The sequence below is a fragment of the Oncorhynchus kisutch genome, linkage group LG12 (genome assembly GCF_002021735.2).
Source record: "Oncorhynchus kisutch isolate 150728-3 linkage group LG12, Okis_V2, whole genome shotgun sequence".
In the NCBI taxonomy this organism is placed as follows: domain Eukaryota; kingdom Metazoa; phylum Chordata; class Actinopteri; order Salmoniformes; family Salmonidae; genus Oncorhynchus; species Oncorhynchus kisutch.
The window spans coordinates 10,214,674-10,231,236 of NC_034185.2; the positions used below are offsets into that span (position 1 = coordinate 10,214,674).

General features: G+C 46.5%; 1 protein-coding gene across 4 annotated transcripts in view; it reads right to left on the reverse strand.

Annotated features, from left to right (window-relative positions):
* Positions 1–1,014: 1,014 nt before the first annotated feature.
* LOC109882570 (coiled-coil domain-containing protein 85C-B) overlaps positions 1,015–16,563 on the reverse strand; it is a 126,787-nt gene continuing 111,238 nt past the window's right edge. The window contains exons 3-6 of one of the 4 annotated variants that reach the window (XM_031836839.1): positions 11,443–11,547; positions 8,309–8,404; positions 7,525–7,626; positions 1,015–3,453 (exon numbers count right to left, since the gene is read on the reverse strand). In XM_031836839.1, coding sequence (XP_031692699.1) covers positions 3,364–3,453; positions 7,525–7,626; positions 8,309–8,404; positions 11,443–11,547 — 393 coding nt within the window. In that variant the 3' untranslated portion in view covers positions 1,015–3,363. Of the gene's footprint in view, positions 3,454–7,524; positions 8,405–11,442; positions 11,551–16,563 lie in introns of all 4 variants that reach the window. The other 3 variants (XM_031836838.1, XR_004211852.1, XR_004211851.1) reach the window with 3 other exon arrangements.

A 16,563-nucleotide genomic window follows, 5' to 3' on the forward strand; every position in this document is an offset into this window, starting at 1 on the left:
GAGTGTTTGTGTAGTGTTATTAGTCTAGTCAGTGCTACTATTACTGCCATGACTCGTTCCTCAACCCTGCTAATTGAGGCTAGTGGTGAGTGTTTTATGTTGTTGTTGATGTGTGTCTGGGGGTGTATTCACTAGGAAGGAACCAAACGGAACGGGGAGGGACCTACTAGAATATGTCCAATAGAAACTCGTTTCTGTTGCAAAAAGTTTTGGACTAATGAGTACACCCCAGGTGACGTTCAGACCATCTGCCTCTCAGGTCCTGACCTTAGGAACAATCAGCTTCACTGTTTTGTCTGTTTGTGACCCCCACCCCAGGTGACGTTCAGACCGTCTGCCTCTCAGGTCCTGACCTTAGGAACAATCAGCTTCACTGTTTTGTCTGTTTGTGACCCCCACCCCAGGTGACGTTCAGACCGTCTGCCTCTCAGGTCCTGACCTTAGGAACAATCAGCTTCACTGTTTTGTCTGTTTGTGATCCCCCACCCCTCCCCAAACTACACCCACACATTCACTGACCAGTGGTTTAACCTGTATCTCCTGTATCTGTGTCCACTTTGAAGGTTTTCGCCAATACTGTCAGTCCCATTCCGTTTATCCAACTTGAAATGTTAAGTTTCTCAGAAATAAAATACAGTACATTGATCATTCACTATATAAACCAGCAGAGGGCAGGTTTGCTCAAGTTCTGAATTCCTGTCACTTCAGTATGGGAGGGTTCGTATCGTACTGTATGTGTTTATCAGTTCAGCTCAAGTCAGCATTTCCTCACACATGAATTCAGAGAAGACACAGAATTACAAAGAGAGTAATTGTTTATTTTTTCTCTCAAAATCATCTAAAAGTGACCTAGTTCAATTACTTTTTAATTTTAATTTTAACTATCACCATGGGAAGAAAAAAAACGTTTACATTCATGCTAGTTGCTATAGGAATAGTTTGCATTAAACACTGTAGGGTCTGTGTCTGAAATTACAACCTATTCCCTATACAGCACACTGCATATGACCAGGGTCAGCACAAGGCAGTGGTCAAAAGTAGTGCACTAGGGAATACATTGCTATTTTGAGATGCAGACTAGGTTCTAGGATCATCATGACTTCTAGTTTAGCACAAATATACAGAATTAGAAAAATACAACAAAGTTCAAAACACAGGTTCCAACTCAAAATCCCATGCAGAGAAAAATGTGGCACATCTCAAATCAAAATGCCAGACTGAAAAGCATTATATCATTATAACATATCATTATATCATTATATCATCATAGCTTCAAATCAGTTGTTCCTAGAAAAAAAGGACACTTTGAAAATACATACTTTCATTTTATTTTTTGTAGTTGTAGTAGACCCTATTAGAGAGAACCCGAGGAGGACGAATCCTACGCATGTACGGTCAGAAGCCTCAATGTTCTAATTTGGAAAAACTAATACTAGAGCCAGGAGAGCTTGAGCTGTCAATCATTACCAATTGCCCAATCAAAAGACCTGGATACCAATCAAAATCTCCTGATAGGTCATAACAGTACTTATTATTTCATCTGACATCATTATAACTTCGCTAAAACGTAGCTGTATCCAAAAGCATCTAAGGGAAGACTTGCTCTTTCTCACATTCCGACAGAAATCATTTTCTACAAAACATGCACAGTCCACTGCTGAAACTCATCTGCTGTATCCACCATGGCTAAAAACACAGTCATATTATGCTAATTGAAATGAAAAGCATTCCATTTATTTGACAACTTTCTTAGCTTTCAATTAAAATACTGTGTTGTACAGTGTTTTGATTAATGCAATAGTTACTGATGACCAAAAATAGCCAAATTAGTCTGATCTGCCCCATGACAGTAGCATAAAATCCTTAAAGTTTCAGAGAACATTTCTGAAACATTCTGTCATGGAGATTTATGAAACTTATTATTTCATATAAAATGAATGCAATAAAATGTGTTCAGCAGTCTCTAACCCTGTAGTAACCAGGTGTCATCAGTCTGTTACAGAGAACTACAGTACACACAGGCAGCCTGGCCAAACGTCAACAAAGAATCCCCACGATATCCACAGAGGAGCCACAGGGTCGGGGGAAAGCTCTCGTTATTTCCCAACCTGAGAAACATGATTGTCTTAGAGCAGACACAACCTAGTACATTTTTGTAAAAAAACAAAAAAAACATTGACTCTTGGCTGAGACGGTTTAGATTTAAAATGGCCTTGATACGTTTACAGAGGAGATGAAGTAATCATTTGTTTCAACAAACTACAGTAAAAAGAAGAGTGGTTACCTTAGAAAGAACCCTGTTCAGCTGTGTGCTTTTGTAAAACATAAAACCCACAAAACAGTCCGTTTATAACACATGGCCACGCTAGAATAATAATAAAAAACAAAAAGCTCAAAATAAACGATAACAACAACAACAACGCAGTGCTATGTTTTTTTTGATTACATATTTTACACTCGTTTTAAAAATGATCTCTATAATAGTATTGTATTAATAATAGACTTCTCTTATGAGCATAGGGTGCTATGTATCATATCACAATGGGTATCACGTATTAACACTTTGGATGCTAATGCTAATTCTGCTAAGGCAAGCATTAGCTAATGCTAATTCTGCTAAAGCTAGCATTAGCTAAGGCTAATTACGCTAAGGCTAGCATTAGCTAATGCTAATTATGCTAATCAACCCGATAAAGGCAAAGCACAACTAACAGAGGAGCTAGCTGTTTTTTTTTTATTGGGAAGTACTATGAAGGAGTGGGGTGACATTGCTCCTGGACACTGCTCCATGGTCAGTTCTGTACATTACCTCTAAAGGCTCAAGATCAGGATTGAAGGTGGATGAAGCTGATCCTAGATTTGTCCATACGAGACACTTGTAACCCAAAATGTAACCATATCTGACATTATCACAGCGTCACGTTAACATCCTAGAGATCCTATAGCTCTCATCTGAGTTTCTTTCTTTTTTTTAGCATAAAACAAAACAACAACATGAGAGTTTGGTCTGTAATAGTCATCAACACTGTGTAAAGTGTAAGCCTGTCTAACTATAAACCTAAAATCTGTAATACAAGGAAAGTGGCAAATCAGAGAAACTAGCTGCCAGTTATCAACAACACTGGAAGTTCAAACGAAATGTGTGTGTATGGGGAGTTGACTAGTGGTGAGGGAGAGACTGAGAGGTCCATTCTGTGGTTTTCCTGGGTCGTATAATATCCAGTCACATATCCCAGGAGAATGGTGGGTGATGGGACCTATAGTCAGCGGGAGAATGGTGTTATGGGTAGTGTAGGTAGTAGGAATGGAGATCATGTAGGAAGGTCTCTCTCTCTCTCTTTCTCCCTCTCTGGTTGCTATGGACTACATGGGGCCTTTGAACTGGTTACCAGAGAGATGCTGTCTGATAGACGGCTTAGATCCTGCCACGTCGCCCAGCTTTCTCCACACCACCTGCTCACACACACGTACGCACACACACGTACGCACACACACACAAAAAGAAAACAAACAAATATGTTTTGTTATGAAACCTTTTTTTTTATACACAGAAGCTGAAATTCAATCATTTTGATGTTGATGCCCCCAAAACACTATGTGCAGGAAAAGCATCTCTGTCCTCACTTGGTCTTTCACTAACTGAACCCCCGGTGGAATCTCTCTGTCCTCACTTGGTCTTTCACTAACTGAACCCCCGGTGGAATCTCTCTGTCCTCACTTGGTCTTTCACTAACTGAACCCCCGGTGGAATCTCTCTGTCCTCACTTGGTCTTTCACTAACTGAACCCCCGGTGGAATCTCTCTGTCCTCACTTGGTCTTTCACTAACTGAACCCCCGGTGGAATCTCTCTGTCCTCACTTGGTCTTTCACTAACTGAATCCCCGGTGGAATCTCTCTGTCCTCACTTGGTCTTTCACTAACTGAACCCCCGGTGGAATCTCTCTGTCCTCACTTGGTCTTTCACTAACTGAACCCCCGGTGGAATCTCTCTGTCCTCACTTGGTCTTTCACTAACTGAACCCCCGGTGGAATCTCTCTGTCCTCACTTGGTCTTTCACTAACTGAACCCCCGGTGGAATCTCTCTGTCCTCACTTGGTCTTTCACTAACTGAATCCCCGGTGGAATCTCTCTGTCCTCACTTGGTCTTTCACTAACTGAACCCCCGGTGGAATCTCTCTGTCCTCACTTGGTCTTTCACTAACTGAACCCCCGGTGGAATCTCTCTGTCCTCACTTGGTCTTTCACTAACTGAATCCCCGGTGGAATCTCTCTGTCCTCACTTGGTCTTTCACTAACTGAACCCCCGGTGGAATCTCTCTGTCCTCACTTGGTCTTTCACTAACTGAACCCCCGGTGGAATCTCTCTGTCCTCACTTGGTCTTTCACTAACTGAACCCCCGGTGGAATCTCTCTGTCCTCACTTGGTCTTTCACTAACTGAATCCCCGGTGGAATCTCTCTGTCCTCACTTGGTCTTTCACTAACTGAATCCCTGAAGGAATCTCTCTGTGTGTGAGATGACAGGACACAGGGGCCCATAGATAATGCAGGACACAGGGCCCCATATATAATACAGGACACAGGGCCCCATAGATAATACAGGACCCAGGGCCCCATAGATAACACAGGACATAGGGCCCCATAGATAATACAGGACACAGGGCCCCATAGATAACACAGGACACAGGGCCCCATAGATAACACAGGACCCAGGACCCCATAGATAATACAGGACCCAGGGCCCCATAGATAACACAGGACACAGGGCCCCATAGATAATACAGAGCCGGTGTTGTGAAGCTCCCCAGATTCCAATCCTGCCACATCAGTCTGGTCCCTAGAAACTCTTGAATTGGCCCTGAGGACGTGGATATATATGCCTTCCTCAGCATTCACCTCCCTCTCCCCCCCCAAAAAAAAACCATGGCAAAGCACTGGGTGAAAGTCATAAGGCTCGGAGCCAGAGCGCGCTGCTTAGAACACAGTGCCACTGCAGCTCATAATGCTCTAGCAAGCAGGGAGAGGACTTAATAATATTTGATGGAAACAGCACATTGTTTTGAATTATTATGTTAAATATTATCCCCAACCCATAGCCCTTACATTAACCCCTCGGAATGAAAACCTAAACTTAACCCTTTGAGTTGTTACTGTTTTAACCCTGTAACCACGTGGAATTAACCCTGTTACCAAGTGGAATTAACCCTGTTACCAAGTGGAATTAACCCTGTTACCAAGTGGAATTAACCCTGTTACCAAGTGGAATTAACCCTGTTACCAAGTGGAATTAACCCTGTAACCAAGTGGAATTAACCCTGTTACCAAGTGGAATTAACCCTGTTACCAAGTGGAATTAACCCTGTTACCAAGTGGAATTAACCCTGTAACCACGTGGAATTAACCCTGTTACCAAGTGGAATTAACCCTGTAACCAAGTGGAATTAACCCTGTAACCACGTGGAATTAACCCTGTTACCAAGTGGAATTAACCCTGTAACCACGTGGAATTAACCCTGTTACCAAGTGGAATTAACCCTGTAACCACGTGGAATTAACCCTGTTACCAAGTGGAATTAACCCTGTAACCCCATGGAATTAACCCTGTTACCAAGTGGAATTAACCCTGTAACCATGTGGAATTAACCCTGTTACCAAGTGGAATTAACCCTGTAACCATGTGGAATTAACCCTGTTACCAAGTGGAATTAACCCTGTAACCATGTGGAATTAACCCTGTTACCAAGTGGAATTAACCCTGTTACCAAGTGGAATTAACCCTGTAACCACACAGAATTAACCCTGTAACCACACAGAATTAACCCTGTAACCATGCGGAATTAATGCTTAAAAAAAAAAAGTACTTTCATCCATAATACGGCAAATTCCGAAGTGAAACTATGAGATCAGGTTGGCAACATACCTATGTAGGGGCCGATAGACTAGCTGTCTCTCTGTGTCTCTGTGTTTCTCTGTGTCTCTCTTTCTCTGTGTCTCTCTCTGTCTCTCTGTGTCTCTCTCTGTCTCTCTCGCTCTGTCTCTCTTTCTCTGTGTCTCTCTCTGTGTCTCTCTCTCTGTGTGTGTCTCTCTTTCTCTGTGTCTCTCTCTGTCTCTCTCGCTCTGTCTCTCTGTGTCTCTCTCTGTCTCTCTCGCTCTCTTTCTCTGTGTCTCTCTCTGTGTCTCTCTTTCTCTGTGTCTCTCTGTGTGTCTCTCTCCCTGTGTCTCTTTCTCTCACTCTCTGTGTGTGTCTCTCTCTCTGTTTCTCTCTGTGTCTCTTTGTCTCTTTCTGTCTCTCTCTGTGTCTCTCTCTCTCCCTGTGTCTCTCTTTCTCTCTCTCCCTGTGTCTCTTTCTCTCTCTCTGTCTCTCTCTGTGTCTCTCTCTCTCTCTGTCTCTCTCTGTCTCTCTCTCTCTAATCAGTAGGCATTTTTTTTAATAATGGAGGGAAGAAGCGGAGAAGAGGAGAGGAGGGGTGCTCTGCTCTTTTCCCTGCCTGCTCAGAGAGATGAATTGCTCAGACAGTTGGGCTGCGAGACCCTCTTATAAAATATTCCAACTAGAACACCGCTCCACGATGGGACACAGACACAGAGGAGCAACCAGTGGTGTAGTGGAGGCTGTATGCAGTGGGCATTGCGTATTCTTGATGCTTATGAATGTAGTGTAGTGGAGGTACACTCTGTATCAATTATGCAGTACAATAGAGAAATCATCCACAAAGTAGCCTACACAAAGTGAAATATAGTCTAGTTTCAGAGGAATATCAGGCAGCAAGAGCATGCAGCTCTCAGCTGGATGTCGCATGATGCAGCTTGCCGAATAATGACACCGGTAGCCGTTAGGGTAGGAAAGGCGTTTCAACTTATATCTACCAGTAAATGCTAACTAAGGCAACACATGGGTATGCAAACCAGGCATTGCAAAAGGTCAAACATCTTGGTTGAATCTTTGCAATGTGCAAGACTTTCTAAAATAAAAAACTGCCCCATTAAATGTTGACTGCAAAGTAGGCAGAATGATATCATGATGACTGGTGTCATTCGGGAGGAAATTTGTTTTTGAAAACTTTGCCATCACATACTGTAGGCCTACATTGGACATTACAGAAACACTGCAAGCCAAGTTGTCTCTTGCTAGGTGTGCAACTTAATTAAAGAGCATCTACACACGATTCCATATGTGCTATAGTTTTGATATGTCTTCACTATTATTCTACAGTGTAGAAAATAGTAAAAAATGTAAGAAAAACCCTTGAATGAGTAGGTGTGTCCAAACTGTTGACTGGTACAGTACTTAAGCAATAAGGCCAGAGGGGGTGTGGTATATGGCCAATATACCACGGCTAAGGGCTGCTCTTAGGCACGACGCAACGCGGAGTGCCTGTACACAGCCCTTAGCCGTGGTATATTGGCCATATACCACAAGTCCCTGCTATTATAAACTAGTTACCAACGTAATTAGAGCAGTAAAACACATGTTTTGTCATATCCGTGGTATAATCAGCATTCAGGGTTATACAACTACTTACGTTACACATCTCTCTAACGATGGCCTTCTCCTTCTCACTGAGATCCTCCTCGTAGTCCTCTGGGACCTGCTTCTTATCCAGGTTCTCGTGCACCTCCAACACCTGGTACAATCAGGCATATATGATCATGAAACCAAGTTAGTGAATAAATGTGAGTCGCTGTTTAAAGCAGTTGGCTGTTATGTACATATTGTTGTTTTATTCCTTTCGCTTATTTTCTGAATAACTGTAAAGATGTAAATATTGTGTCGTTCCATGGAAACTGTTGCCGTAGTGATAACCAAAAGATACCTGTGTTGTCACTGTGTTGTTCCAGTCTGACGTTGGTGTTTTACCTGTGACATTGAGATTGTAGAGCAGGGATACTCATTTTTTGAGAAGGCACAAATGTCCTAGGTGACAAAGGTCCGGATGGATATTGTAATTTATCGGCATAGAAACAAACCCCCACCTCACAACCCATGTGACCCCAAACTGTTCAGACTGTTCACAGCCATCTTGTTGGTCGAAAGAAAAGAAAAATGCAGTTTTAAAGCTAATAACCTGCAATTCTACACGTTTTTCATGTTTTATGTGTGTTCATATGACACTATGAGTCGAATCCCGACTGAATTCCATTATAAAAAATAAAATAAAAATTTTGGGCCCCAACGTCCGTATTGACCTCGTTCTGGGTCCGGATCTGGGGTCTGCCTGTTGTGTATGGCTGTTGTAGAATTATCATGAGGAGAGCTGTTGTTGTTGTAGTTGATGTGCTGTGAGAGATAATGTGAAGTTGTCGTACCTTCATGGCGTGGACCACAGCCTCTGGTTTCTGAACACAGGACAGGTAGCCTGTTACCGGGGTTGACTCGCTGGTGGGGAGACGACCAACCGTGCCCTGAGAGGAGAAAGACTAGTTAGTCTGGTGGGGAGACCACCAACCATGCCCTGAGAGGAGAAAGACTAGTTAGTCTGGTGGGGAGAACACCAACCGTGCCCTGAGAGGAGAAAGACTAGTTAGTCTGGTGGGGAGACCACCAACCGTGCCCTGAGAGAGGAGAAAGACTAGTTAGTCTGGTGGGGAGACCACCAACCGTGCCCTGAGAGGAGAGAAACACTAGTTAGTCTGGTGGGGAGACCACCAACCGTGCCCTGAGAGGAGAAAGACTAGTTAGTCTGGTGGGGAGACCACCAACCGTGCCCTGAGAGGGGAGAAAGACTAGTTAGTCTGGTGGGGAGACCACCAACCGTGCCCTGAGAGAGGAGAAAGACTAGTTAGTCTGGTGGGGAGACCACCAACCGTGCCCTGAGAGGGGAGAAAGTCTAGTTAGTCTGGTGGGGAGACCACCAACCGTGCCCTGAGAGGAGAGAAAGACTAGTTAGTCTGGTGGGGAGACCACCAACCGTGCCCTGAGAGGAGAAAGACTGAGTTATTCTAGTTAGTCTCACGAGGCCAGACTATATAATCTTGCTCTAATCCAAACTATTTGTAATTGCCTCCTTATAATGAGGTGTCTTAACCCACAGTGTGAGATGTGTTGGCAGAACCCACAGTGTGAGATGTGTTAGCAGAACCCACAGTGTGAGATGTGTTGGCAGAACCCACAGTGTGAGATGTGTTAGCAGAACCCACAGTGTGAGATGTGTTAGCAGAACCCACAGTGTGAGATGTGTTGGCAGAACCCACAGTGTGAGATGTGTTAGCAGAACCCACAGTGTGAGATGTGTTAGCAGAACCCACAGTGTGAGATGTGTTAGCAGAACCCACAGTGTGAGATGTGTTAGCAGAACCCACAGTGTGAGATGTGTTGGCAGAACCCACAGTGTGAGATGTGTTAGCAGAACCCACAGTGTGAGATGTGTTGGCAGAACCCACAGTGTGAGATGTGTTAGCAGAACCCACAGTGTGAGATGTGTTAGCAGAACCCACAGTGTGAGATGTGTTAGCAGAACCCACAGTGTGAGATGTGTTGGCAGAACTGTTCGTGGGTTTTATTCCTTGCTGGGTAAGTAAAGGTTTTGGACAGTGCAGATAAAAATCATAGCCAACGGTGGTTTACTGTTCATATGGATGTTGAGTTCTGTGCTCAGTTCCCTGCATAATCAGCCTTACTTAGGCCTTCCAGTATGGGGAGGGACACATATAGTCAGAAAGCCTGGTCTCTAGTGTTAAGAGTCTTAGTGGAGAATAGGAGCGGACTATCTAGTGTCTGTGTGAATCAAATGAACGGAGCTTTGTCTCACTCATTTGTTGTGCTTACGCACACACACACACACACACACACACACACACACACACACACACACACACACACACACACACACACACACACACACACACACACACACACACACACACACACACACACACACACACACACACACACACACACACACAAAAAGAGAGATACACAGTCACACACACAGAACATGACCTAAAAGTGGAAGTGGGGCAGTTTGAACAAAGGGAGAGGAGAGCAGAGGAGGGGAGAGCATAGGATAGGAGAGGAGAGGAGATTAGAGGAGAGGAGAGAAGAGAAGAGAGGAGAGGAGAGGAGAGGAGAGGAGAGGAGAGGAGAGGAGAGGAGAGGAGAGGAGAGGAGAGGAGAGGAGAGGAGAGGAGAGGAGAGGAGAGGAGAGGAGAGGAGAGGAGAGGAGAGGAGAGGAGAGGAGAGGAGAGGAGAGGAGAGGAGAGGAGAGGAGAGGAGAGGAGAGGAGAGGAGAGCCAGCTAAATATAAAACCATGATGATGATGGGAGAAGAAGCCATCCTATTAACTAACCAACAGTCTGCACGGAGAGAACGGTTGTTGGTTGGAACAGAAAGAACAGGACAGAAACTTCAGAATCACATGACGCTCCGCTGCCTGTCCTGTCCACAGCCCCTTCTCTAGACACCTGCTCCCCCTCTCTTTTGGCCGTCCTCCCTGCTCCTGTCCCGCCTGGGAGAGACTCATGGGTCAAAGGTCATGGGCATTTTGTGAGACTGAAGGACAGACCCAGTGTACTGGGTGTCTTAGGCCTGTCAGTATGCTACTGTAGGCCCTGGTTAAAGGCAGTACTGGGGCTGTATATAAGGCCTGTGTACTGGGTCGTACACTTGATCCTGATTAAATGCAGTATTGATTCTGTGGAGTGAGGTCATCAGGGTGGTTTCTCTCATTCTCTCTGGTAGCGGAGAGAGGTTAGAGGTCAGGGATCAGAGTGGCTAATTAATTTTATACTACAGGATTCAGTTGAAACAAGCTCTGGGGAGACGGAAGCCTAAAGGCCTGGTGAGTCAGTGGTTTAAACAGAGTGGTTGAGATGTGTTAGAGAGAGAGTGGGAGAAAGAAAGGCACAGGATAGCGGTAAGAAAAGAGGGTATAGATGTGTATTTAGTGAGTAAAGAGAGGTGTGTGTGTGTGTGTGTCTGTGTGTGTGTGTGTGTGTCTGTGTCTGTGTGTGTGTGTGTGTGTGTGTGTCTGTGTGTGTGTGTATCTGTGTCTGTGTGTGTGTGTGTGTGTGTGTATCTGTGTCTGTGTGTGTGTGTATCTGTGTCTGTGTGTCTGTGTGTGTGTGTGTGTATCTGTGTCTGTGTGTCTGTGTGTGTGTGTGTGTGTGTGTGGGGGGGGGGGGGGGGTCTTCTATCCTTGTAGGGACCTACAATCCCCCCCAAATCCCTACAAGGATAGTAAAACAAGGCAAATTATCCCTCATGGGGACATTTCCCACATCCCCATGAGGACTAAGGCTATTTTAAGCTTAGGGGTTAGGTTTAGGTTTAGGATTAGAATTAGGGTTAGGAGTTTGGGTTAGGGTTTCAGGTTAAGGTTATGGTAAGGGTTAGGGGTTAGGGAATATAGGATTTTGAATGGAAATTAATTGTAGGTCCCCACAAGGATAGAAGAACATAACGTGTGTGTGTGTGTGTGTGTGTGTGTGTGTGTGTACTCACGTTGTGCAGTGCGTCCTGGCGTTGTGGCAGGGATGACAGCTGAGACTCAGAATGGTACAGGGTCATCCCCTTCCTCAGGACACGCAGGTCCCCTGGGTTACACTGCTGCTGGGGTCAGAGAGGAGAGAGAGAGAGAGACGTCATCATACACTGATCAATCCACCATAGGTCTACACACATTACTTACCCGTACACACGGCTGGGCCACATGTTCTCTAGACCACTGTTCCCTGAGGGAGGGAACCCATCTGAGGAAGGGAACCCATCTGAGGGAGGGAACCCATCTGAGGGAGGGAACCCATCTGAGGGAGGGAACCCATGTTCCTTATGACATTTCCCCATGTCACACAATGTGAGCCGTACGCTGCCAGCGTGTGCAAACACGTGATGCTAGGAGAACCAGAGCTGTAAATAAACCCAGTGAGCTATGCGTGTGTCACGTCTGGCGCTCCTGGGTGTCAGGGGACTGAATGCAGAACACAGCTTTCTCCCACAATGCACTCCAGAGATAAAATGAGCATTCCATCACTGCACCTCTGGCTCATGTCCCTTCACATCCCCCCCCCCCATCCCATCACTCCTCCAGCTCCCGAGTAGCACAGCGGTCTAAAGCACTGCCTCTCGGTGCTAGAGGCGTCACTATAGACACCCTGGATCGATCCTGGGCTGTATCACAACAGGGCGTGATCGGGAGTCCCATAGGGCGTCGCACAATTGGCCCAGTGTCGTCCGGGTTAGGGTTTGGCTGGGGTAGGGTTAGGGGTAGGGTTAGGGTTAGGGTTTGGCTGGGGTAGGCCATCATTGTAAAATAAGAATTTGTTCTTAACTGACTTGCCTGGTTAAATAAATAAATTTTTTAAAAGTCCATAATTTTATCTTCTTCTACCCCTCCTTTACTCCTCCAGGATTCCCCCCTTCATTCCTGTACCATTTTAGGTCCCCATGAGGACAGAAGAACATAACGTGTTTCCCTCGCTCCTCACCTTTTACCATCACAACAGTATTTCTCCCTTGCCTCCCAATGAAAAATGTGATCCTCCGTCTCTGCTTCCAGCCTCCGCCCAGAATCCCACGTCCTTGGCATTATGCTTTATCCAACTTACACTTCAGCGTCTTATATTGCTGAGTGAGACAAACAGAACAATACACTATCACATTAACCGTTACTCATCCAATCACATTAACCGTTACTCATCCAATCACATGAACCGTTACTCATCCAATCACATTAACCGTTACTCATCCAATCACATTAACCGTTACTCATCCAATCACATTAACCGTTACTCATCCAATCACATGAACCGTTACTCATCCAATCACATTAACCGTTACTCATCCAATCACATTCACCGTTACTCATCCAATCACATTAACCGTTACTCATCCAATCACATGAACCGTTACTCATCCAATCACATTCACCGTTACTCATCCAATCACATTAACCGTTACTGTCATGTATTGTCATATTATGTCTTGTTCCTGTTCTTTCTCTTCACTCCGTTTCCCTCTGCTGGTCGTATTAGGTTACCTTCTCTTCCTCTCCTTCCCCCAGCTGTTCCTCATCTTCTCTAACTACCTCGTTCACCCTTTTCCCACCTGTTCCCTTTTTCCCTCTGACTAGGTCTCTATTTCTCTCTCTGTTCCTGCTTCTTTCTTTGTCAGATTCTCGTTTGAGTTTCTCATGCCAGAACCAAACTATCGTCTCGTTTGCTTCACCCTTGTCCCATCCTGTCGGAATCTGCCTGTTCTTCTGATGCTACGTGTGATCAGGTACCTCTGTCCGCTACGACCCGCGCCTACCCAGAGAGACCAGCAGTCTGTCGCCGCAACCCAGCTATTCTCCTCTGCTGCTAAGAAGGGGACTCTTTTGTAAATATCAGAAGGACTTTCTGTTTCATTTGTCGCCCTCTCTGAGGGTTGTCTATTTTGGCCATTTTCTACATCTGAAGAGGATCTATGTCTTCCCTGTGTTTTTACATTAAAGGACTCTGTTTTTGCTAAACCGCTTTTGGGTCCTCACTCAAGTGCACAACAGAAGAATCTGACCAAGAATGGACCCAGCGATTTCAGATCCTTTCCACTCAGCCGTCGAGATCCAGGGAGCGATGCTAGGCAGACACGAGCAGGAATTGTCTGTTGCTCGACATGCCGTTGAGACCCTGACCGCCCAAGTCTCCGACCTCACAAGACAGGTTCACTATCTCCGCCTCGATCCACCGGCCACTTCCAGGGCTTCCGAATCTCCGGAGTGTTTTCTCTCCAGCCCAACACTTACTCCAGGAGCACAGCTCGTATCGCCTACGTCATATCTCTCCTTACTGGACGGGCTCCTGAGTGGAAAACGGCTATCTGGGAGGCGAGGGCTGAGTGTACTAACCAGTATCAGGACTTTAAGGAGGAGATGATACGGGTTTTTGATCGTTCTGTTTTTGGGGAGGAGGCTTCCAGGGTCCTGTCTTCCCTATGTCAAGGTAATCGATCCATAACAAATTACTCTATTGAGTTTCGCACTCTTGCTGCCTCCAGTGACTGGAACGAGCCGGCTTTGCTCGCTCGTTTTCTGGAGGGTCTCCGCGCGGAGGTAAAGGATGAGATTCTCTCCCGGGAGGTTCCCTCCAGCGTGGATTCCTTGATTGAACTCGCTATTCGCATAGAGCGACGGGTTGATCTTCGTCACCGAGCTCGGGGAAAGGAGCTCGCGTTCTCCGTTGCCCCCCTCTCCGCATCACTACCATCTTCCTCCGCCGGCTCGGGTGCTGAGCCTATGCAGCTGGGGGGTATCCGCATCTCGACTAAGGAGAGGGAACGGAGAATCACCAACCGCCTCTGTCTCTATTGCGGTTCCGCTGGTCATTTTGTCACTTCATGTCCAGTAAAAGCCAGAGCTCATCAGTAAGAGGAGGGCTACTGGTGAGCGCTACTACTCTGGTCTCTCCTTCAAGATCCTGCACTACCTTGTCGGCCCATCTACGTTGGACCGGTTCGTCAGCTTCCCGCAGCGCCTTGATAGACTCTGGGTCGGAGGGCTGTTTTATGGACGAGACCTGGGCTCGGGAACATGACATTCCTCTCAGACAGTTAAAGGAGCCCACGGCCTTGTTCGCTCTGGATGGGAGTTCTCTCCCCAGGATTCAGCGTGAAACGCTACCTTTAACCCTCACTGTCTCTGGTAATCATTGCGAAACCATTTATTTTTACATTTTTCGTTCACCTTTTACACCTGTTGTTTTGGGTCATCCCTGGCTAGTTTGTCATAATCCTTCTATTAATTGGTCTAGTAATTCTATCCTCTCCTGGAACGTCTCTTGTCATGTGAAATGTTTCATGTCTGCTATCCCTCCTGTTTCCTCTGTCTCTTCTTCACAGGAGGAGCCTGGTGATTTGACGAGGGTGCCGGAGGAATATCACGATCTGCGCACGGTGTTCAGTCGGTCCAGGGCCACCTCTTTTCCTCCGCACCGGTCGTATGATTGTAGTATTGATCTCCTTCCAGGAACCCCCCCCCCCCCCCCCCCCCCCCCCCCGGGGTAGACTATACTCTCTGTCGGCTCCCGAACGTAAGGCTCTCGAAGATTATTTGTCTGTAGCTCTCGACGCCGGTACCATAGTCCCCTCCTCCTCTCCCGCCGGAGCGGGTTTTTTTTTTGTTAAGAAGAAGGACGGGTCCCTGCGCCCCTGCATAGATTATCGAGGGCTGAATGACATAACAGTTAAGAATCGTTATCCGCTTCCTCTTATGTCTTCAGCCTTCGAGATCCTGCAGGGAGCCAGGTTTTTCACTAAGTTGGACCTTCGTAACGCTTACCATCTCGTGTGCGTCAGGGAGGGGGACGAGTGGAAAACGGCGTTTAACACTCCGTTAGGGCACTTTGAATACCGGGTTCTTCCTTTCGGCCTCGCTAACGCTCCAGCTGTCTTTCAGGCATTAGTAAATGACGTCCTGAGAGACATGCTGAACATCTTTGTTTTCGTTTACCTTGACGATATCCAGATTTTTTCACCGTCACTCCAGATTCATGTTCAGCACGTTCGACGTGTCCTCCAGCGCCTTTTAGAGAATTGTCTTTATGTGAAGGCTGAGAAGTGCACTTTTCATGCCTCCTCCGTCACATTTCTCGGTTCTGTTATTCCCGCTGAAGGCATTAAGATGGATCCCGCTAAGGTCCAAGCTGTCATTGATTGGCCCGTTCCTAAGTCACGCGTCGAGCTGCAGCGCTTTCTCGGCTTCGCGAATTTCTATCGTCGTTTCATCCGTAATTTCGGTCAGGTGGCAGCTCGCCTCACAGCCCTTACTTCTGTCAAGACGTGCTTTAAGTGGTCCGATTTTTGATCTTTTTTTGATCTTCTCAAGAATCGTTTTACATCCGCACCTATCCTTGTTACACCTGACGTCTCTAGACAGTTCGTTGTCGAGGTTGACGCGTCAGAGGTGGGCGTGGGAGCCATTCTTTCTCAGCGCTCCCTCTCTGACGACAAGGTCCACCCTTGCACGTATTTTTCTCATCGCCTGTCGCCGTCGGAACGTAACTATGATGTGGGAAACCGTGAACTGCTCGCCATCCGCTTAGCCCTAGGCGAATGGCGACAGTGGTTGGAGGGGGCGACCGTTCCTTTTGTCGTTTGGACTGACCATAGCAACCTTGAGTACATCCGTTCTGCCAAATGACTTAATGCGCGTCAGGCTCGTTGGGCGCTGTTTTTCGCTCGTTTCGAGTTCGTAATTTCTTATCGTCCGGGCTCTAAGAACACCAAGCCTGATGCTTTATCTCGTCTCTTCAGTAGTCTCCACCGACCCCGAGGGGATTCTCCCTGAGGGGCGTGTTGTCGGGTTGACTGTCTGGGGAATTGAGAGGCAGGTAAAGCAAGCACTCACTCACACTCCGTCGCCGCGCGCTTGTCCTAGGAACCTTCTTTTTGTTCCCGTTCCTACTCGTCTGGCCGTTCTTCAGTGGGCTCACTCTGCCAAGTTAGCCGGCCATCCCGGCGTTCGGGGTACGCTTGCTTCCATTCGCCAGCGTTTTTGGTGGCCCACTCGGGAGCGTGACACGCGTCGTTTCGTGGCTGCTTGTTCGGTCTGCGCGCAGACTAAGTCCGGTAACTCCCCTCCTGCCGGTT